This window comes from Oreochromis niloticus, linkage group LG18 (genome assembly GCF_001858045.2).
Source record: "Oreochromis niloticus isolate F11D_XX linkage group LG18, O_niloticus_UMD_NMBU, whole genome shotgun sequence".
NCBI classification, from domain to species: Eukaryota; Metazoa; Chordata; class Actinopteri; order Cichliformes; family Cichlidae; genus Oreochromis; species Oreochromis niloticus.
Window position 1 is genome coordinate 31496141 of NC_031982.2, and position 23049 is coordinate 31519189.

The 23049-nt window shown below is 38.6% G+C and overlaps 3 protein-coding genes across 5 annotated transcripts in view; all 3 read left to right on the forward strand.

Moving 5' to 3' along the window:
- Nucleotides 1-23049, forward strand: part of LOC109195563 (tripartite motif-containing protein 16) — a 1176058-nt gene that overhangs the window by 1022935 nt on the left and 130074 nt on the right. The window lies entirely within an intron of this gene.
- Nucleotides 1131-5242, forward strand: rnf182 (ring finger protein 182). 2 transcript variants are annotated; one of them, XM_025900353.1, is made up of 2 exons: nt 1131-1237; nt 2567-5242. In XM_025900353.1, exon 2 carries the CDS (start codon nt 2918-2920, stop codon nt 3779-3781), a length of 864 nt encoding a protein of 287 aa, XP_025756138.1. In that variant the 5' UTR covers nt 1131-1237; nt 2567-2917; the 3' UTR covers nt 3782-5242. The 2 variants fall into 2 exon arrangements, with proteins under 2 accessions (XP_025756138.1, XP_005464434.1); XM_005464377.3 differs by having other exon boundaries at nt 1158-1237; nt 2613-5242.
- Nucleotides 9862-23049, forward strand: part of ranbp9 (RAN binding protein 9) — a 30587-nt gene continuing 17399 nt past the window's right edge. Inside the window, exons 1-5 of one of the 2 annotated variants that reach the window (XM_005464378.4) lie at nt 9862-10538; nt 13797-13908; nt 17020-17072; nt 21390-21557; nt 22818-22840. In XM_005464378.4, coding sequence (XP_005464435.1) covers nt 10322-10538; nt 13797-13908; nt 17020-17072; nt 21390-21557; nt 22818-22840 — 573 coding nt within the window. In that variant the 5' untranslated portion in view covers nt 9862-10321. The remainder of the gene's footprint in view (nt 10539-13796; nt 13909-17019; nt 17073-21389; nt 21558-22817; nt 22841-23049) is intronic. The other variant, XM_003459076.5, reaches the window with a different exon arrangement.

The window sequence follows — 23049 nt, forward strand, 5'->3', positions numbered from 1 at the left end:
GTGATTCATGTTATTGTTACTGGACAGCCTGTGTTTGAGTTTCTTCCCACAGATCAACGAACATGTTTGGCTAGCTGAGATTCTAAGCTGCTGTAGACCCAGAGGTGAGATGGACGCAGCTTTAAGTAAAAGAAAAAACAAAACAAAAAACATATTATATTTTAACACTGAGGTACAAAATGTTGCAAGCGCTTCAGAGCTGTCAAAAGCTACAGACCAGGTTGTTTTGTTTTTTACATTGGAGCCTTTTTCATTCCTTCCATCATCCTTGTGCCTGACAATTTCAAAGAAATGCATCTTTTTTTTTTGCAAACTAAACTGCAAACTGAACTTACAAAAACATCCATCTCACTCAGGGGATGAAGTTGTACCTTCAGACACCAAGCTTTGTATCATCAGCTTGTTACAGAACCATATAATTTGTTTCTTCAGCTGATTCTGCAGAAAATCCCAAAGATAACACAGTTTGACAGACATAACATTATATTATTGCACCAACAAAAGTGTTTCTGAAAAGTGATTCTCAACATGGTGTGCAGTGTGTCATTAAAAAATTTAAAGGAATGGATCAGGGGAGCACAAAAAAGAAATGCCAAGTCTAAAAAATAAATATCTACAGCAGATGAAGAGTATCTCAAAGTCATGTCCTTAAAAAACAGGAAAAAATCCAGCAAAGACCTGATACATGAATTGGCTCAAGACTTTTGCACAGTACTGTACTTATTATAATGACCAAGATCAAAGTTTCCGTAATCTTTGTGACAAACTTTTCCCTTTGCATGTGCCAGTTTGCCATTTCAGGGTAAATCCAGTCCAGAAACCACAAAACCCGTTTAGTTGCAGTCTTTGAAATTATTGTGTGAGGCGATTGTGACTTTTAATGGGCACTTATCATTAGTTTTCTTAGTTTAATAATTAAAGTGGCAAACAGAACAACGGCTAAATGGCACTGCGTGAGAGATGGCAGGCTGGGCTACCACACTCGATGGAGTTAGAATGAGCCCATCTTAACGAGGAAAGCTCACATCTACAAAGAGACGTTGACCCATTTTGCTCTGCTGCCTGTGCTGTTCTGGCCGTAAATCAAGATCAGAGCTCACTGCCAAACCGGGATCTCCAACAATGACCTGCTCCACTTTCCACTGCTGGGTCCACTCCTTCAGTCCACACCAGTTCACCAATTGTGACACATATTCGCATCAGCGGGCCTGGTCTCAAATCATAGGTGTCTTTCACGGTAAGACATTTCTCTTTTCTTTGTTGTTTCAAATCCATAAGATTTCATGCAAAAACGTATAGCTGAAACAACCATCTGCACCCATCTAACCTGATAACTGGACACTAATACAGGAAATACTAAATGAAAACACAGGTTCTCATTTCGTAACATTATGCATGGTATTACATATTACACATCTGAGCCAATGCTTTTGTCACAGATGTGTGTAGATTTAGGTAGTGCTAAAAGGATTGTGAAAGATTTGTGTCTTTATTGATTAAAAAAGATAAAACCATGTCATCTACTAGATGTGAAACAGGACCCATCATCCACCCCCACCTCCACAGGATCTTTGTTTCTGAGACAGGAGTGTCATTAAACACATGGTGACACTCATAAAGATAGAAGTTATTTACCTGTTTAGAGTCTGTGAAGGTTCCCAGTCATCCAGGTCATCGTAGTCTAAGGAGCTTGGAAAGATCCGAGAAGCTTCTCGGATCTTTCCAAGCTCCTTAGACACCTCTCATCTGAGAAGCTTCTTGGATGAGAGATGAAACGTCTTCAAGCAACCTAAAGAAGTCCAGACACTTTTCTTTCCAAGCTCCTTGGACTACCTGTTTAGAGAAGTACCAGGCATTTCTGTAGGGATGGATGAAAAAACACATTTGTGTTTTTACTTGGGCACATAATTTTGCATATTTACACCCATGCTCACAAACACACACACCATACCATACCATAGTTTATTTATATAGCACTATGGCTGACCAAAGTGCTGCACAACACAGATAAAGTTATTTAAATAGAAACTCATTCAACCTTTCATGCACACTTATTTTTGCAGACCATTAACAGGGAGCTGCAGTTGTTGTCTGTTTGTGTGTGTTACCTGGGTTTTATCTATGCTGTGTGTTTACAATGCCACATTATGAGGGTGTGTCTTCCTCACAGAGGCAAAAATTTAATCCATGCTATGTAAATTATTAAAGGTGAGGACATGATTTGGGATTAGGTTGGGATGTGTGTAGGCAACTAGTGGTTAAGTCTACAGCAAGTGTTCAGGAAATGAAGGTAAGTCACTGCAATGTGCACTGAAGTCATGAATACAGTAGTGTGTGTATGTGTGTGTGTGTGTGTGTGTGTGTGTGTGTGTGTGTGTGTGTGTGTGTGTGTGTGTGCATCAGTCACTAATTGGGCTGAATTTCATGGAGCAACAAAAGATCAGACTCGAAAATTCCAGCTCTGGTTTGTACAGGCTCTGCTTTGTTGTCCTTTCGCCTCTGTTTGCTGTGTTAACAGTTATGTGTCTCCCTCCCTCTCTCTGTCTCTCACTCTCTCTCTCTTTAGGTCTTTCTCTCAGTGTCTCTCACCCTTCTCCCCCCTTTTTGTGCAGCTCATGAAAGGCTTTTTACTCCAAATGAAGCACGGTCAACCCAACTGCTTGGAGGCAAGCAACCGCCAGAGGCCGAATCCTGCGAGGGGCTTCACCTTCTCGCATGTCTCTCTTCTCGCTTCACATTGAAACACAGACACACACACACATTTTAGGAGACAGCTGCAATGAAGCCTAGATCTTCAGTGAAGAGGACCTTCATCAGTGTCTCCATCTATGGGAAAAGTGCTGGTGCTGAGCTTGGACTTGAGCTTTTGGTTGGATTTTGCGTTTGATCTTAGAGTTGGATAAAGTTTTAACACAGGATGATGCTAGAGATGCAAAACCCCGAGGATAGTGGTGGTGGTGTTGGAGGTTCTGGCTTTGTGGACATGCTGTGCACTGAAGAGATGGAGTGTAAGATCTGCTACTGCGCCTACAACCTGGGGAGTCGAAGGCCTAAGGTGCTTGAGTGCTGCCACCGTCTCTGCTCCAAATGTCTCATTAAGATCCTGGACTTGGGTGAGTCGCCTCCCAATGCCTTGGTGTGTCCGTTTTGTCGCTATCTCACCAGACTGCCGGGAGAAGCTGTGAGCAACCTGTCGGATGATTCCAACCTGGTGGCAAAGCTGGCCCTCCAAAACAGGAATCAGAGAAACCGTCAGTTCCACCAGGAGGCAACTACAGAACTGCTCCTAAGCCCCATGCGCCTGAGCTCACTGATGAGCAGCAATTCACCTGTGATATCTACTTCCTCCTCCACATCTTCCTCTACCCCTTACTCCACCATCCGCAGCTCCCCTAATTTTGTGGTCATTACTATCATGGAGCCTCCGCCAGCATCCATATCCACCCAAGACATCCATGCCTACCAGCAGATACATGGCTCTCACCTGTCAAACCAGGACTACCACTCATCCAGTCTGGACTCTATGGCATCCATCGCAGAGAGGTGGACGGTGTGGAACTGTGCAGCCCTCCTGTGCCAGACTTCAGCCCGGGCATTGGTATGGGTTCTGGGGCTCTTGTACTTTAGCTCCCTGCCTATGGGGGTTTACCTGCTCATAATGCAGAGGACAACACTCGGGGTGCTTCTGGTGAGCCTGGTTCCTGCCAGCCTCATCGTGATCATGGTCTATGGGTTCTGCCAGTGTATCTGCCATGAGTTCTGGGACTGCTTACCATCATAATGCAACCAAATGAACAGGCAATGCTTTGCTTTGAACATGCTTCACAATAGATCTCCAGAATTGACTAATGGGGATGTTACTGTCTAGCTAACCATGTGAACTGTTATTTGAATGGCATAAAAGTGGAGCTCATACATCTTAATTTGTGCAATTTTTAGGCTGATAATCACTTACCTAATAAAGCTCAAAATGTCAGATAGCTTTGACTAAAACACTACTTCTGAAGGAATCTGTTTAATTTAATGCATTATGACGTTATAGTTCAAAATCTAAAGGAATGTATAGACTGTTCTCATCTCCACATTGGTGTGGCTGATTTACATACAAGGTGTCCTCTTTAACTATTCCCTGATACATCAGGTTAGGTATTAAGCAGCCAGCTTTCTTCTGAGTGGCATGAGTGGCAAACATAAGGTTTGAACCAAAGGTGGGTGCAGCTCCTGTGGTCACAGCCAGAGCTGTGTACCTGAGATGATCATATTAGAGCTATCCTGTCATCATGCAGAGTGAAGATTAAAAATAAAACTGACAGAGTATTTAGATCAGCCTGAACTTTTGGCTGATTGGGATTACTTTCACATGACTAACATCATCATTTGAAATTTTGGCCATGTTTAGGCACGAGCATCCGCCACTGCAGCAGTACATATCTGAAAGAAAATGAGAAAAAACACAATAGGTACCTTTAATGGAGATATAATATGTAAAACGCAACTGCAGATCAGCAGCAGAGATCTTAAACATTGTCTCTGAGATCTTAAATTTGATTTTAAACACACTCATTGCCTGTGTCAGAGGGACAAATCATTTTGTTCCGATTAAAGCCCTGCCAGCTAAAATGATTAATTCCCTCAAACAGAATAAAAGAAGGCATAATAATAATAATATTTGCTGATAACTAACATTAGAGGGAAAAGCAGGATCTAGCTGATATAATTAGTCAAACATTAAGCTAGAGTGTTTTTTAAGACGTGGGATCTCTGCTGTTAACGTCTGTTCACAGTGTACTGTATTATTAGTCTGAGCCACCAGATGGTGCTGTGACCATCCACCCCAACATCCACCTTCACTGCTGAGGTTTTGCTGGATGTCCTGTCCTTGCAAAAGTCTTTATTTCCAGTGTCTTTATTCAGGCTGTTAATCCTTGCAAAAAGATGTCAGCTAATGGGGTGACTGATAACTGACAGACCATCTCTGTTAATTAAAACAGTTAGAATCTGCTTCAGACCAGCTCAGACTGTTGTTTAAGATTTTGGTGCAAGTGTAACAGCAGTGTTTACACTGTAAGTTTGACAGTCAAATTAACAGTCATGTTTTCATGCTTACTTGGTATTGTCTGGAGTGGAGACGTCTGGAGAGATAACTGACTGAGAGACCCGAGTCAAAAACAAGCTGGGCTAATAAATGTGTATGAGGTGAATAACATTGCACTGCTATAATTTGTGGATTATTAAAATAATCTTGAACCTCTGATGCATGTTTTGTTTTACCTTAATATAATAATACAAATACAAACCTTTTAAAAGTGCAAAATTGACTACAGAATTACTCATGTTTTTATCTTAACATTACTCATACACTCAGAAATGCACTGGCCTTTATTTACAACTTGTCTTGCTGACCATACGACAATTTATTCCTCCTACATCTACAATTCTTCAATCTTCAATCCTTTGGATATGCACACAAGAGAGATGCAGGATGAAACTTTTGAATTTATCTTTAATTAAGAACATTTTCTTAAATGTTAAAATATAAAATTGTATTTTAACTTTAACTCTTTTGTATTTGCTTGGACACGGACTATCTTCTTATATTACACATGGAAATCTAGAAGAAATAGTGCAAATATGTACCTTTTTCTTCTGGTGCACATGCAACCACCAGCCACTTTATTAGATACACTTTACTGGGTTAGACTAGTTTTTGCCTTAATCATTTGTGGCATAAACTGAGCAAGGGGTTGAAACTACTTCTCACAGATTTTGGTCCATATTGACATGATGACATCACGCAGTTGCCGCATGATGAGAATCTTCTGGTTCTCCTGGTTCTTGTATCAACAGTTCAGGCATCCATGTTATTATGTTCCATCCATCCATTGTCAATCAGAAGTTGTCTTGACCACATGTTAAAGTCTCAATCTATTGAGTTGAAGAATTGGTTAATTAGATATTTGCATAAGCAGTTGAACAGGTGGATTTGGCACCAGGTGGCATTCCTGTCACAGCTCCAAAGGGTGCCTGCAGCTGGAACTGAACCAGCAACCTTCTACTTATCAAGTGAGTGTGTTAACTTCTACACCACAAAGAGCAAAAGAAAAGTGAAAGGTGCTCCTGGAAGTATATTATGTTCTGTCAAGTTAATTACCACTAAGAACTGAAAGCAATGGCAAATAATATAGACATATAAATAATATATCATATATATAAAATATAAACAATATAAAGTTTTTTAATACAACATTTTGTGCATGGGAAGCAGAAGCACAAAATAAAAGTGCTAACAAAAAACAAACTGAAGTTATTTCACATCATGCAATAAAGTACAGATTCTTAGTCACATAAACCTACAAAATCATAAATTTTTAATTATGTGTTTTAATTCATTTGATTAGTGGAAAAGCATAAACAGCATATTGTGACGTATACATATGCATACATACAGGGGCTTTATTACATCGCTCTACACAGCGTCACCAGTGGTTAGAAGGCAAGCTTTAAATACCACTTTATTTGATTATTCTGCTCTGAATTCCTTTTTAGAAACTTTTGTTCTTTATTTTCTTACAGTTTTATTCCTCTTCATTTTGCAACACCCAGAACATTTTCATGTAAAATCAGTACAAACTAAAATGTGATCAATATGGAATATTATAATGGATAAATACAGAATTAAATTACAAAAAAAAGCACTGAAGCTAAGCCTTGATGTGGCTCGGTTAACACAGGAAGAGGGTCAAACCCAGCAGAGCCCTTCTGTGTGGACTTTTGTTCTTACTTTCGAGGGTTCTGGTAAATTCTGTAAAAGAGATTCTTAATCACTTTCACTTCCTGGTTTAATATCGTTCAAAAGGATACACAAACCAGAGATTCTCAATGTATGGAAATCATTATTTCTGTAAAATATTGCTGTTGATTTAAAATACTTTGCTTGTACAAACTGTTTTTATAGCTTATTTTGCTATGCTCTTGGTTTATACTGATTCATTGATGTGTCATTAGCCTTTTTGTGTTTGAGCTGCTGAATATAAGATGATAAGTGAAAATATCCCTCTCTAAAAAAACAATAATAGAATAAATAGCTTCATAGTTTATAGATGAATACATTTTTCCCCACTGGTTTCAAATCCGAGCTTTCATTTCTGTTGCACTATTATTTATTTAATCATTTGTTTAAGACACTGAGGAGCTGTTCCCAGCACAATTTGTACCCATTCTGCTTCTACGGCACACGTCTTGCTGATGATAAACAGCCAAGGCCTAATGTGTGTGTTTTCCAGGGGATGTGAATGTGAGCAACTGCTTCCCTACAGGGAGCGTAACATCATTTCAGATTCCTTTTTAGTGATGCAATGAACATTCCCACATGTTGGCGCGAGGGACATTCACAGACCATGTGAGCCAAACAAAACAAAACAAAACAAAAAAAAACCCCTTTAGTTTATAACAGTGATCAGAGCTGCTGGAAACAAAAACAAGACAAAACACAATCTTTAAAACAACTGTTTTTAGTTCATTCACTGGCAGGCATGAATTATGTATTACTGCCAAGCTTTTGTTTTACTTTCTGTCTGTGTGTGTTTTGACTGAGCTGGTTTCCTTTAATTTAACTATTAAAATATCAACTAACAGGCTGGATTAGTGCTGAACTACACCCAGAGAGGCCCCACACAAAAATATTCTGTTAATTCATAGGAATTTTATTAGCTGCATGTCAGTTTAAAGTTCAAAACACTGATGCTAAATCCTTTTTACTGTAATGTTAATAGGCCCTTTAAAAAAATACAAGGTTAGGGAAAGATTATTACATAAAAAGACCACTTTAATCATAAGATACGACTTTATTAACACTGAATTCAAAAACCACCTTTCCTTAAACATTGGCTACATAATTACCCCTCACTGTCTCTGGCCTGTGTTTGTACAGCCACCATCCACCCCAACCACCTCCCTGATTAGCCCATAACATTTTCTCACAACAGAAAAACACTGCCAAATAGCAACACAAAATGGTAAGAGGTCATTTTTAGATACCAGAATGTCTTTTAATTTACCTGATACATTCATAGTACACATTGCAGAATAAATTCATGTTTATTTAACAGTTAGCGATTACATGAAGCACAGTAAACTCTGAAGAAAGTGCTAATATTTTTTCAGAGAAGGAAAGGACACTTGTACCTAGTGGAGGTCGGGGTTGGTGAAGGGTATTTGAATGGTAAAACCCGCCACTCCAACCTTAATCAAGATTTTGAACTTTTTGTTTATACCCTAAGCGTAGCATCATTAGTATCAACCTTTACTCCACCTTTATTACCTGTGCAATCTACTATATGTTGCATTCAGTTGCTGTTTGCAAGTTACATGTGCTGTAATTATGTTTAACTTCTGCCCAATGAGGGTACCAATATGTATTACCGGGGCATCACTGTTTACAGTGCAGCAAAAATAGAAATACAGGGATGTAAACTGAACATAGTTGGATGAAAATCCTTTAAACATTTGCCAAAAAAGCAATTTGACTAAATAAACTTCTTCATGTTAGCAATTATTTGATAATCATCTTTTATAAAGTAATACTGGTTCAGTCTTGTCCACAGTACAAAAAACAAAAAATCAATGTAAACAAAGAAATGTATTTTAATGAAGCAAACAGTCATTGATATAATGTAGTAATTAGATGTAAATCCGACAAATGAAGATTTCAAAAATTGAAAAATTAAATAAAATTAGCCCCAATAAAACCCTGGCTGTCAACATGTGTGAGACTGCAGGCAAAAATAAAAATGCAATTAATGTGCAGTACACTGTTAATAAACTAGAAGAAGGCACATCTATAGATATGGTGCTTACTGTGATTAATTATTATCAAGCTACTCTATATGCTCTCTGAAAATCCTTCAAGTGAGAGAAATCCTTCTAATGCTACAGAGTAGGGCTGGTGGAGGACCAGGGTTTTTTATTCATGTGGTTCCATAGTGGAGTGGTGTACATATTTGACAAACAAGTGTAAGATACCTGGTTTGATTCCAGGAGGAAATGCAAGGTGAATTGAACCACGAATCCTGACAAGACCTCCCTTTGGTGTTCCGGGTATTTGGTAGCCACCATGGCCCAATCAATCATGCAGCACAACTGGCCATGGTGACTACTTTTGAATATGGTGTAGCTGAAAGTAGCTTTGTTTTTGTTTTATTATCTCTCCATGCTCCTCTTTTCCGTATTTCCTTTCCATTAATCCCCCTACTTGATCACCACAGATAGCTGCCCTTCCCCAAGCCTGACTTGAAGTCTCTTTCCTGTTAAATAGGAGTTCTTCCTTCATATGGTTGCCAAAAGCTCTTTGTATGTTTGTTTATATTATTAAAACTGAAATAAATAATTAAAGTGACACCTTCAAATTGTGGTTAGCATGGTGGTTAGCACCTGGACCTTGCAGCAAGAAGGTCTTGGGTTCAAATCCAGCCTTTCCTGCCTCTCCTGTAGTTTGCATGTTCTCTCTGTGTCTTTGTGGGTTCCCTCTGAGTATTCTGGCTTCCACCCAAAGAAGTGGATAGGGTGGAGTAAGTGGTAGATAAAAGAGAAAAAAAAGAACTTCCAAATTAAGACCATATAGATTTTTCACCTTACATTGTCATAGGATATTAAAAAGAAAAACATATAATTAAATGCAAATCTAGTTTAGAAACATCAACAATAAAAAGGTAACAGTAATGATAGAGCTTAAAAACTGAAAACAATTATGATGACACTAATCATGAAGGCTTGCTGACAGTGTTAACCTTGTAATCTACTGATAAGATAGTTTTTAGCTCACTCTGTGTATTTACTTCACATTCCCATAGGAAGTGAGTGGAGCTGTTCTCAGCCAATCAGATCAGCGGATAATGCTCCGACAACAAACAAAAGATCGAGGCTAGCCGAGCTCATCATACTTTGTCGATCCGTCTAGGCTAACGTTAGTAGTTACTTTGCCCCCAGCAACGACTAGCTCCCTGTTTTTTTAAACTTCTTCGCTCAGATCCGGTGGGGCAGTCTCATCCTCTTGTTTCTATTTGTGTTTTAGTCAGACCTAATGTCAACCTGAGCCATTTTCAGCTATCGCTTCGCCTTTGCTGGCCAAGCTAAACGCGTTAGCCAGGTTAGCTGTTCGGCTAACCAGCTCTGGCTGCCTCTCTGCAACAACCAGCGAAGCCAATTAGCTTAGCTTCCTAGCTCGCTAGCTTTGCTAACTCCCCTTTAAAACTTGACACTGACGGACACAAGTGGTTCTGGCTTGTTGCTGACAAGCCAGTTTACTAAAACTCGTGTCGTAGCCATGTCTGGACAGTCATCCGGCGGTGGGTTTCTGATGTCGGTAGTTGTCCACGGAGACTCGGCTCTGAACGAGCAGGAAAAAGAGCTCAATCAACGGCTCCGACGGCTCTATCCGGCCGTTAACGAAAACGAGACTCCACTTCCCCGATCCTGGAGCCCGAAGGACAAGTTCAGCTACATCGGACTGTCTCAGAACAACCTCCGTGTACACTATAAAGGTATGACAGAAAGCCTTAATCGGGAATTTCTGTACTTGTGTTACCAAATGCTAACGACATGTTAGCTTAGCTTGACGGTTAGCGGATCAAAGCCAACTGCCGTTGAGGCTAAAAACAAAGTCTGCTAAGCTAGCAGCTTCACCAACAACAAGACAGAGGACATCTTGCAACCCGACCAGCTGGCGAGGTGTAGCCACAGCCAAAATTGACCTACTAGCTTGTTAGCCTTCCTGCTACCTTGTTAAACAGCTTGTCAGCTCCATTTATAGTCACGGGAAGCTTTCACGACAGACAACCTGGCGAACTATCTTATGAAATATATATTTTAAAAAATCATCCTTAGCCAAAGTACATCTGATGGTTTGAGTGCCAAAATTACAACGTTCAGTGTTATCCAAAATGAACCAGAGCTTGACAACCCTCTGTTAGGCTAATGTAGCATTATTTTATTTATTATTGTCAGGAAATGCTGTGTCAAATATCGTGATTAGCCCGGTCAGAGGCTCTGCTAGGCTTCCAGTGAAGTGGCTAGTGTTGATAGGATATGCAGAGATAGTTGGACTAGTTTCTTAGCAAGGCTACCAAGAGGGCTTTTTCTCTTTCTTTTCTTTTCTTTTTCTGGTGCAGGCCTACAAGAAAAGGCTAGTGGAGTTTTTTGGGTTTTTTGTTTTTTTTAAAGGTGCAACTGCTTCCTGGGTGTGTACTACTATTCTGGGTCTGTCTGGCCCTCTGCACTCACTCTTCCTTGTTGCAACTAGAATGTTCTGCCTTTGTGCAACAAATCCACCTGAATTTCTTACAGCAGCTGCAACTTAAACATTCAAACACTGTAAAACTTTTACATGTACTGACCTCCAGGGAGCATTTCTCCACTTACTGAACAGTTTATTCTAACAGCAGTGTTAAGCTCTAAAATTCAGGCCTTCTGTGATTAACCATGTTTTAACAGAATGGCATAGTTGTAAATGGAAACCCTTTGATTTTAGGTAGATGGTCGTGGTTCCAATTCCACATATAAATTCTCATATAAAACCCTCTGAAAAGATTGTTCTGTGAGTTCTACTGAAACTAAATGTCAGCTGTGTCCAAAGGCCTACCAGAAATGTAAAATACATTTGTAATGTAAAATAGCAAATACTTTACAAACTGAAATGTCAGTTATGTAAACATTTTTTAAATACACATATTCACAATTCACGTGGTTAAATGCTAATATTTAGTGGTGTAGTTGGCTAGAAAATGAATAATTCTTTGGTGGGTTAAGATTTAGTTTTGGAAGATTACAACGCACATTTTTCACCATTTATCTTTTTTCTGACATTTTATGGACAAAAAGCATAAATTTTATATTTGAGAAAATAATGTGTCATAGGTTAATACAGTAATAACAGAAAAATGTTATCAGAGCAAGAGAGAATAGCATTCGTGTTACTCAGTGATATAATTCACATTTGTACACCTCACACCCAAAAACTGTTTTAAACAGCTTTACTGTGCAGAAGTTTGTATAACAGACAATGCTTAAAAGAAGAGTAGAAAATCTACACAAGTTATTGTTCTGTAAACACTGTGTTACCAATTAACCGCTCTGTAATAATGTCTGTAATTAATGATAATGCTATATTAATACAGGTTATTTGTAATCACACTTAATAATTAACATGGTCGTTGTTTTTAGTCAGTACTGATTAATTTATTGATCGGTTCATTTACCCGACTCTAATGGCTTAGCTATTTTGGTTACAGATTAATAAGTTCAAGACTTATGTTTACCAAAAATGGAAACCACTGTTAATTCTGGGTTCAGAAGTGTAAGCTGATCATCTTTAAACTCTATGTAATTATAAAGATTAAATGATTGAGTTGACTAATAAATTAATTGAAAATAATGTTTCATGCCATGGTAAAATTTTAATGGTTGTGTTTTCCTATTGCTCTTTCGATCTGGGAGCCATATTGCCAGTAGAAAATTTGTGAAATGGAGGTGAGGTGTTTACTTCACTTGATCTACATCTAGTATATGTTTTTTTATATTTGAATGTGGTTCTGGGTATTTGGGAAAAAAAAAAAATTAAATTAACTTAACTGTGATAAGTAACCAAGTGTCTTTATTAAGACATACAAAAGCATTTAAAGAAATCTTTAAATTATGACTAATTGTATTGTAAACTCAGGGCCTGTATTATGGTCTGGACATACATTTGTAAATGTATGTTGTTTTTACATGAAGGCAGTCAGGTCAAGTGATGCTGCTGTTTATTGTTGATATCCTACATATAAAGAACCAGCCATTAAGTAAATATATTGCATATTGTCAGATATTCTGTTGGCAGCATACCTCACCAAACTGAGAATTTCCCTCTCTAATGATATTTAGACCCTTATTAATAAAAACCAGTTTATTTGACTATCTATTGTAGTACCTAAACACAGCTACTGAGTAACATACAGCAGTGTAAACATGTGATTTTTAACCTTCATGATGCTGTTAATAGCTCTACACTGTGGCTTCCTGAGCTAATGTTAACCTTAAAGACTGAGATTATGAGCCGCTCAAATTCATGACGTTTGGAGTGACAATCTTCTCACCAACGACACACCCTTTGCTTGTGTGTTTATAAAAATGTCACCTGTTATATTAGCATAATATTTCTCTATCACTCGGACAGTTTGAGTGATACAAACCTGTATATGTTTTTATAGTATGTTCATCCACATATTCTTAATGGCAGACCATTGAATGTGGAAAATATGTCACCATGGAAAGTAAATTATGCAGTACTTACAAGTAAAATAATGCATCTCGACAAATAGTGGGACATCCAGTATTTTCCTTCAGGCTGCTTTTATTTATAGATCCAGACTTGGGTTGTAAAATTTTTATAGTGTATTGTCTCTGCAGAGTCCCTACCTCTCTTCTGATCCAATCTCAATGTAACTCTGACATTATTTTCTCAGTTTATATCTATTTTTTCCATTGGTGGGTAAATCTGCTAGTCAGGTGTGTTTTGTGCTTCTCAAACGTTTTGATCCGACTTAATGATTGCTAGCCTTTGCGATTTAATCCCTTACACAGCTTCTCATGGCAACAAACCCTACATACATCGTAAACTGGGCTTTAAATTAAAGTGATATTTGGTCCTTAGCCAGAGTAACTGCAGAGAGGCCTCTCTGTGTCTTGGCACTCAGCACATGTATCTCATGAACTATAGTCATTTGTACTAACTGCGCACTTCTGTGTTTTACCGCAACCTAAAGGTCATGGAAAAACACCCAAAGATGCTGCATCAGTGCGGGCCACCCACCCTATCCCAGCTGCCTGCGGGGTCTACTACTTTGAGGTGAAGATCATCAGTAAAGGCAGAGATGGGTAAGACCAGCTCTAAACATTCCAGACATGCACATTACTTTCAGCAGTGTTAATAGTTTGGGCTCATAGATGACAGTGAGTGGTTCATAAAGTGGTTAGGCAAACTGTCGAAAAATTTTCAAACTGGCAACCAGCATTATTTGTGGTTATTTTTGTTTGAAACTAGACAAAAGCAATAAGAAGAGGGGCCATGAATAGACAAACTTGATCTTAGGTGTGGTGGCCCACTCAGTGTATCAAATAATAACCAATAAAATGACCTACAATTTGTTCAAACTTCTTTTAGAGTAAAACATTTAATAGATAGCCTGGATATAAAACTGACTAAGAGCCTGCGATGTCTTCCAAAAAAATAAGTGCAATTTTGCCCCATTCAGCAAAGCTACTCTCATTACAGCAATGCACAAGCAGCTCATTGTCAGATGCTGCTCCTCACTCTTCTCTGAACAGAGCAAATGAAGAGCGAGTCATGTCTGCAGCAGGAGAGAAAGATGCTGTGTTCACGAGGAAGTAGTGGCAACTGTTTGTCTACAAGTAGGATACAGTCTATGGCGACAAATATTGTTGACATATATACTAAATGGTAAATGTCCTGTATTTGTATAGCGCTTTACTTAGTCACTAAGGACCCCAAAGCCCTTTACACTACGTTCAGTCATTCACCCATTCACACACACATTCACACACTGGTGATGGCAAGCTACATTGTAGCCACAGCTGCCCTGGGGCGCACTGACAGAGGCGTATTAAAGATAGGCATAGCGCTGCGGTCCTAGAAACTGAAACCAATCAAAGTGCCTTAAAGCTGCATTCTTTTTAATGGCCACCAGGGGGCAATCCTTGTGGTTACAAATGGACTTTTCTAAGTTTGTGTTGGCAAAAATGTGAAAAACAAGTATTCATACCAGGCGTTCACAAATCAGTGTGGGACCCACAGTTGGTACATCCAACCTTTATTCCGTTTGCTTGGTGTCGGATGGTTAAAGTCGCAGAAGGGCTCAAAGGAATCCGTCAATGTAGCAATAAGTTCGAGGCTAGGTGACCAAGGGGAGATGGTAAATAGTTGAACACTGGAGGAAAAAAAAAAAAAAAACAGTCATAGGAATGAAATTGGCTCTACCATCTGTGCACGCTGGTGTGTTCATGTTTTGATATGTCAATAGCAAACTGCACATTTCAGTAATAATCTAGGACTGCTCAATGTCACCACCTTGACATCCTTATTTAAGGATGTTGGCATTAAACTTGTAGTGCCCTTGTACTGTGCACTAATGCTCATGCAGCATTGCTAAGGCATGTGAGGTTTAGAAAATGAAAGAACAGCTTTTTCTGTTTTTGTTTTGTTTTTTCCCCTTCCCATTATCAGGGGACTACTAGTAAAGTTATTGACAATAGTCATGCCTGTGACACTCATTTATCATGACTGATGAACTTCTCATTGGGAATGATAAACCTTTTTTTTGTTGTTGTTGTTTTTACAAAGTGGATAGTTGCTGAAAGTATAAAGTCCAAACAAGTGACAAGTCTAATCTGGGTTTACATGAGCCGTAATCCTGCAGCGTTTTGCCTTGTGGAGTGTAATTGTTGTTTGGTCCTATGAGAGTGGGAGGTAGAGATAAAGCAGTTCAGTTTCTCTTCTCTAGAAAGTCCTGATTTTTCCTCTTACATTGTTTTGTGTTCAATCAGAAATTATTTAAAGTATGTCCTCCAGTTAATTTCATTTTTATTCTCCTTTGGGTCATGCCTAAAATTCTTAAAGGGTCTATACACCTACTTGGTGTTTGGCAATGTTTGGGAACGCCTTTGTAAAATGATTATTTAGGAAATTATTTTCTAACTGTTCTAGACTCCAGCCTGTAAACTGTAATGAATTCTTTGGTTATCCATTATCTTAAAAGTCACACATCATGTTTAGGTACTACATGCCTTTTACATCAATAAGGATTTTAGAAATTCGTACGAGAAGACTCCAAAATAGTGAACATGATTAAAATCTTCAAAGTGCCTGAGGTTCATTTGTAAGACGTCAGGCTTTCCCTGGTTGTTTGTAACCAGTTGGTCATGCTTGACCCCAGAAAAGTAAAAAAGTCTTCACATTTAACTGGATTTCTATAATGGTGTTTAGAACACACAAGGCTAAATATGTGTTTCAGAAGTTCAAATGTTTAAAACATTTTCAGAAGTAGTTTTTAGAACGTAGTTGGACTAGCAACTTTGCTTTACATCTCAATTACTCTGTCACTCCAGCACTACAATCACAGAGAAATGCTTGCATCTCTACTAACTTGTGATGATTATTCTGCTGTTTTCATTATTTCAAGTAATAATTTTCCATTCAAATATAAAAAATAGGGTTTGGTGAATGATTGCTTTAAATGTGCCAGAAAAATGCGTCTAAATCTGTTTTCTTGACTCAGAATTAGCCAATGTGGGGGGGAGACTATGCACACAAGCAAATCAGTGTTCATACCACAAAGGTAGATTTGTTTTTTTTATTTTTTGGGGAAACAAGATTATAATATGCTCAATTAAGTTAACAAAACTGTGTATATTTAAAAAAAAATAAATAAATAAAAAAATTCCTTAGATTGTGTGTGTTGAATATTCCTTTGTTTATAGCCTTTTTTGAGGATGCCAAATTTGTAGGGGTTTGCAATGTTTTGCATGGAACAGCCATGCAATTTTTGAATGAAGAAACTTGATATATAAATCAGTGGCAGCTTCATTCTCTTCAACTACTAAACAAAACATGCAAGAAGCCGGTCATTTTTTTTCTTCTTTTTTTTTTTTTACTTCAGATCTGGTGACTACATTTACAATCCCATGACACTGAATTTTAATAACTTCTGTTACTCATCAATAACCACATTAATGTTAGCTTCAGTTAAATCGTTGCTTTTGGCTACATTGAACATTAACCTAATTAGGCAGACAGCATTTTGATGAGATTACGTATGTGAGAAATTGGTGTTTACCATGTTGAATGTAGCTTGAGATGAGCTATGGTTGATGTCTGTGGCATGATTGACTTCAGCTTACATGTGTAAAATGGCTTCTTCAGTCTCTTTCTGCATAAATGCACAGCTTAACTCTTGCCTGTCTGTCCTATAGGTACATGGGTATCGGCCTCTCAGCTCAGGGTGTAAACATGAACAGACTCCCTGGTAAGTTGACATGTTTTGTGCATTTGTTGCTGCTGTCTTTTGGTGTCTTTATCTGTTACATTCTGCACCAGATATGTCTGGGATTTCTATGGGTGTCATCTTGTCTGAACGTAACTACTAGAGATTTGTTTCGGATAAACTGGTTGGAGCTGTGACTGAGTCCGTTCAGTGTGGTTGTTAGTTTAAAAAAAAAAGAAAGGAAAAAGAAATAATATAAAAAAACACAATTCAGATCCTTAAGTAGGCTTACTGGCATATCTTCTATAAGGTCAATAAGGCTTTAACGTTTTAGTCAACCTGTTTTAGGATTATGTTGCTATACAAAGACCTACAGAAAAATGAAATAAAATTGAAATTGGTTGCAATCAGCATGGAAAAATTTAAGCTAAGTTCCTATGTTGAGAATTGATACCTGTCAGGACAAGCCAAAGGGTTTATATCCAGAGATCTCAGTAACATGTTGTGCAGCTCTTGAGTGAGGAGCAAGGAAAGAATACTCCACTGAGCATTTATGTATAGTTCAGGCCAAGGTGTTGTGTGGATATTGAAAGTGGCTAAATGAACATTTCTTGTTAGTTTACTCATAGTGGCCTAAAGCATCTTAACTTTGATGAAACTGCCAGAGGATGTCAAAAGAAATAAGTCTGTTAACGAATCATTTAAAAGCTCATAAATTATACAAAAACAGACATTACCAACATAAACACCAGCCTATGAACAACCACGATCACTAGCTGAAATTTGTATTTTATATTTTGAATTATTTATTTATAGAAATATATTTTTCCTGTGAGGCTGTGGAGGACACGTGCCCCCCCCCCCTTGTGTAAATGGTCTGTAAAAATTCCTAAAGCTGCCCAAAAGACTGTCACTGATGTCTGTGGGATCTTCTTAAAATGGAAATGTTATTTGGCCAGGGTTTGTTTGTTTGTTTTTTCCAACATGTTGATCGTTATCTCAGACATAACCTTCGCCAAAGCAGGTAAGACGTAAGAATTAGCTTAACCAACCATTGCGATGCATTCATGTAAGCTGTTATCCAACTCTATAAACCAGAAAGCCCTCGCTAACCTCACAGTTTGCTGCAAAGCACAGGCCTCTGGTGGGTGGAAAGTTTAAGATTATCACTGTGTAATCAGTATATCCTAAGGTGATGTTTGACCTTTGTCATGCTCCCTTCCAGTATATTTTTTTTTTTTTTTTTTTTTTTTTCATTGTCTGTTGATTACACAAGTGTTGTCCTTAAAAGCATTCTCAGTGTATGCACTCAATCATTAACTTGTATCTGTGACTGTTGGAACAAGAAGAGCTTTTTTAAAGACTTGTGCAATTAGGTGTAATAAAGTTGTTGTTTTGGGTTTTTTGAGCTGTTTCAATGTTTTAGTGAAGTCAGAAACCAAAACATGAGGCAGTAAATGTTGATGGTACAAGAAAATGTCATCAATATCATCATTAATTGGACGCTGCAGACATCAACCCTACGCTCCCCTGAGGTTATCAGGCCAAACAGGACCCCAGATACCCCACCACCAGTTTGAAAGCTGGACCCACCCAGGAGCTCCAGTCTCTTCGCACAAAGATAACAGCAGGCCTAGTGCCAACCGCAAAGTCTCAGCTGATGGATAGATGCTAATGAAAACTCAGTAATTGTGAAGAACTGATGCCAGAGTGCTGCTGAGTTGAGTACTGTCCTGCAGTGATGACTGTGGAAACGGCAGGATTAATCCTGCAGCTCGGCAGTAACTCACTGGATCCTGCCACATGGTTTCTAATGTTAAAACAGCCCCAAAGCCCTGTGTGCTGCAGCAGAGGCTGCATCCCCTTTCGTCTTCCCGAGAAACAAGTACTGGGTACTCCAGGTTTTAATACACACAGGTATTCTGTTCACATTAAACCTTTGCTCATCAGTAATTTTCTTTCTTCCATTTTATGCTCAATACAAAAAAAAATATTTATTTTCAGTAAAATAAGGGGCATCACATCAAAAATGGCCTGCAGTCTGCAGAAGGTTAGTGTAAACAAAGAATTGAAGGTTAAAAATGGCACACAAAAATCTCCCAATTCTGGGAGTACATCCAGTTTTCTGGAAGAAACTGAATGAGCTATGTCTTTCTGCAGTCAGCGTGAAAACAACAGCAAGCTGTTCCACTGATTGAGAATTCCGATTGCCCAGGTTCAGTTCCCATAGTGTCCTTGAGCAAGGCATTGAATTGTTGCAGGTTTGTGCTTGCTGGCTCACAGTACAGGGCTGTGGGTGTAGGTGTGGACACATACATCTGCCTTTTTTTCTGTTTTAAGTGAGGATATTTCAGCTCTACTGCTCTCAGCACTGTGTGATTCTTGATCCAGGTCATGATATTACACCAGTGTTTACTGAAGCATTGGAATTATGACGTCGCATGTCTATTTTTAGACTGAAAATGCGAATTTCTGGCTTAATAAAGTTTGGTGATAGAGAAATGTCTGTAAACACTCACAAATGTTAGAGTTGGGTTAAACTTTCAGCAGATACGAAGCATCCTGGTCCAGCCATTTTGTTGTTTGACAGCTTTTATTTCATGTCTTACTTGAGGAAATCTAATAATTAGAAAAGAAGAGAGTCGGCACTCAGAGAATCCCCACTTGAAATCTGGGAGAACTCTCCCACAGCAAAGATGAAAATCCTTTTATGACCATGTTTTAGGGCATGAATTAAAATCAGACTTTACTGATGATTCTACACATGTGACCATTAATATTGAAGTTTAATTTAAATAACACTTCCTAAATATGTTTCCAGAGGGATTTGCTGCTGAGTGGCAAGATTCCTTCAGAAAGGCTTTGACACTGCGTCTCCAGTTTAATCACACTGCATTTTAACCATTTTGGCGGCCTGCTCACAGCACTGTTGTCCTCCTCAGTAGCGTAGCTTTTGGTGTGATTTGTCACAAAACAAATTTTGAAAACATTATGTTGTGTTTTTGATCTTCTGTGTCATCAGTGCCAGTATGCTTCTAGTTCAGTCATATTTACAATACTTACAGGGGCCACATTGTACTTCTGACCCTAGGGCTGAGTAATTTAAACTGATGTATTGCTTTAGATTTTCTAAAAACAAATAAGTAAGTAAATAAATACTGAGCAGTGTACACTGCAGTCTGTAACTAAAGGTAGACTTAGGGTAGTGTGTTGGTCTTGTATTGAGCATCATCTCTATGTTGTAGTTGTTAAGCATTACCGGGGGGTACCACTAACAGCTGCTCTGTAGATTATTCGTGCTTGTGCTGTTGTTGGTTTCTCAGCCAGTCATTGAAAAGAGTGGAGCTGTTTTTAAAAAAAAAAAAAAAAAAAAAAAAAAAAAAAATTACAGAGAAACCGTGTTTACAATAATGAAAACACCCACTGGTTGTGTGTTTGATGCTATTTTGTGATCTTTGCTGTGTTTGTTTGTTTGTTTGTTTGTTTGTTTTCCCCATGCATCTTCTGTTCTTGCATGTAAACATGTTTGCATATGTTGCATACCCCTCTATGCAGGCAAATTCCCACACAAACGGGCACAAAGGCAGTGCCATAACACCATAAGATGCATCCTATTAGTTGGCTGGAACCACAAAGCTGTTAAAACTGCTTGTTTGATACCAGTTCGCCCATTATGACATGCAGAAAGTGACAGGGAATGCTTGGCACCGTGTTTGGATCATTTTGCTTAGGCATTTGGCTTTGCAGAGGTTTATGGGTATGTAACCTACACAGGTTTGCTCACACTCCTCCAGGAAACCCAACGGCACATGGTTTGACATGGATGATGCTGTTGGTGGGTCACTGACTGGTTGGAAAGGGAGCAACAGGAAATTTCGATATACAGGGAGAAGTGCGAAAAGATATCAGAAATAAACAAATAAATAAAAGGTAAAAAAACAAAACGGGGACGGTAGCTGCAGTGGACAGTTCAGTTATTCTGTTCTTGGCTATAACAACAGCACATGTAGGAGTAGCTCACTGTTTGTAACGCTGGCCCTTGGTGACAGGTAAAAGCTACAACATGTGAGCAGGTGTGTGTAAAGTTGTGTATAGGCTTTGCATATAACTAACCCACAACTGTGTTCAACCACAAGAAGTTACTCTGTGTGACTAATCAGCTGCAACGTATATCATCATTTAATGTGGGCTTATAGGAATATTAATATTGTGAGACAATGACCATTATCATTCAGCCCTCCTATGGGCTGTGTGTGTCTGTCCGTCTGTGTCTCTGTGTTGAGTCTGAGATTCAAACAAGTGCTGTGTTTTAACACTTTTCACCTCATGTTCTCACACTTTTCATTTGCATCGCTGCAGGTTGGGACAAGCACTCTTATGGTTACCATGGAGATGACGGCCACTCCTTCTGCTCGTCTGGCACCGGGCAACCTTATGGACCCACGTTTACAACAGGCGATGTGATTGGCTGCTGCGTTAACCTCATCAACAACACCTGCTTCTACACAAAGAATGGCCACAGCCTAGGTACAGAAAATAATACTCAATAATGCTGCCATGCAGTGGTCTGTGTATTAAGTTGCAGTAGGACTGCAGTGTTTCCGATATTTATTTATTTATTTATTTATTTATTTATTTATTTTTTTAAATGTTTAAACAGAGATGGCATTTCTCTCAATAAGAGAGAGATGAGCAACAGTTTTTTTTTTTTAAATAAATAGTTGGCAGTCCCGCTTGTCCACTATATTTTTCCCACTCCTTGCCCACTTGTTTTGAAAGTTCAATTACTGCTAACCAGTTAGCTCCAGCTCTTCCCGTCTTATCTTTTCCCTAATGGCTGGCTCACTGGCCAGGTTTTTGTTGGACTGTAATATTATCCACCTCCTACCCCAAAAGAATCTCAGACTGCAGAGCCTTGAACTGCAGCTTTTGAAAATAGTCTTGCTTCTGTCCTGTTGCGCTACTGTAAGCTGGATGGTTACTCTGACCAGAACCTGCAGCAGATGGAGGATTGGCTCACTTATGTCCCTTTTATACCACACTCACCAAAGCTTTGTAGTTGGAGACTTCCAAGGGGACCTTTGATTACATTTGTGTAGTTATTCATTTCTCACAATGGGATTGGAAAATAAAATATTTTCTGAGGAGAAAATTTGCCATGATGTAAGCTAATTTAAAAACATGGCTATAATAATTTTACAGAGGTTGTTACTGAGCCAAACACAAAACCAGAGGCCACTGCAGCAAGTTTTGTATGTTTCTATGAATTGTCTTGTGTTGTTTGTTTGTTTTTTTTTTTTAAATAATCATTATTGTTAATTAAATGTCTCTGAGGTTTTTTGTTTAAATTATTTTTTCCACTTTACTGCACAGCAAAGGAATGTTACAAAGCTCGATAGTAAAAGCAATGTAAACATATGCTTATATGTATGTATGTTCTTCATAATATAAGCATCCAGCAAATCTGTCAAAAAGCTTTTAATGTGAAGGCTTTGTAGTACTTTAATGTAATTTTTAAATTATAAAAATGTTTATTTTTTAGGTAATGCTCTAGTGATAATTTCCTTCATCATAAGAAGTCAGGGTTCGCAGTTAAATCTGTTGGGGTTCTTTCACTCTGAAAGGAGACAGTCTTTCTCGCTTATGTGACATTTATGAACTGCAGCAAGATGACAGTAACCAGATTACCTCAGCACATGTAAACAGACGAACTGTGGCCTCACACTGTGTGCAGAAATGGAAAGTACTCTTGTCTTTCATGCTGACTGTTTCTCTCTTCCTCTGCAGGTATTGCCTTCACAGACCTACCAGTAAGTACTGAGATTTTCTTCACTCTTTGTTGTAAAGTAATCTTTTCCATAATTAGCACAGCTGTAGGAGATGAGGCTATTTATGGAAATTAAATGTGTCATTTCCTGTAGAATGTCCACTGCAGTCAAAATGTTTAACCATGCAAAATGGATTAGAGGCTGGAAAACTAGGGAGCTCCGAACACACCGTCAGCTTTTCTCAAACACTG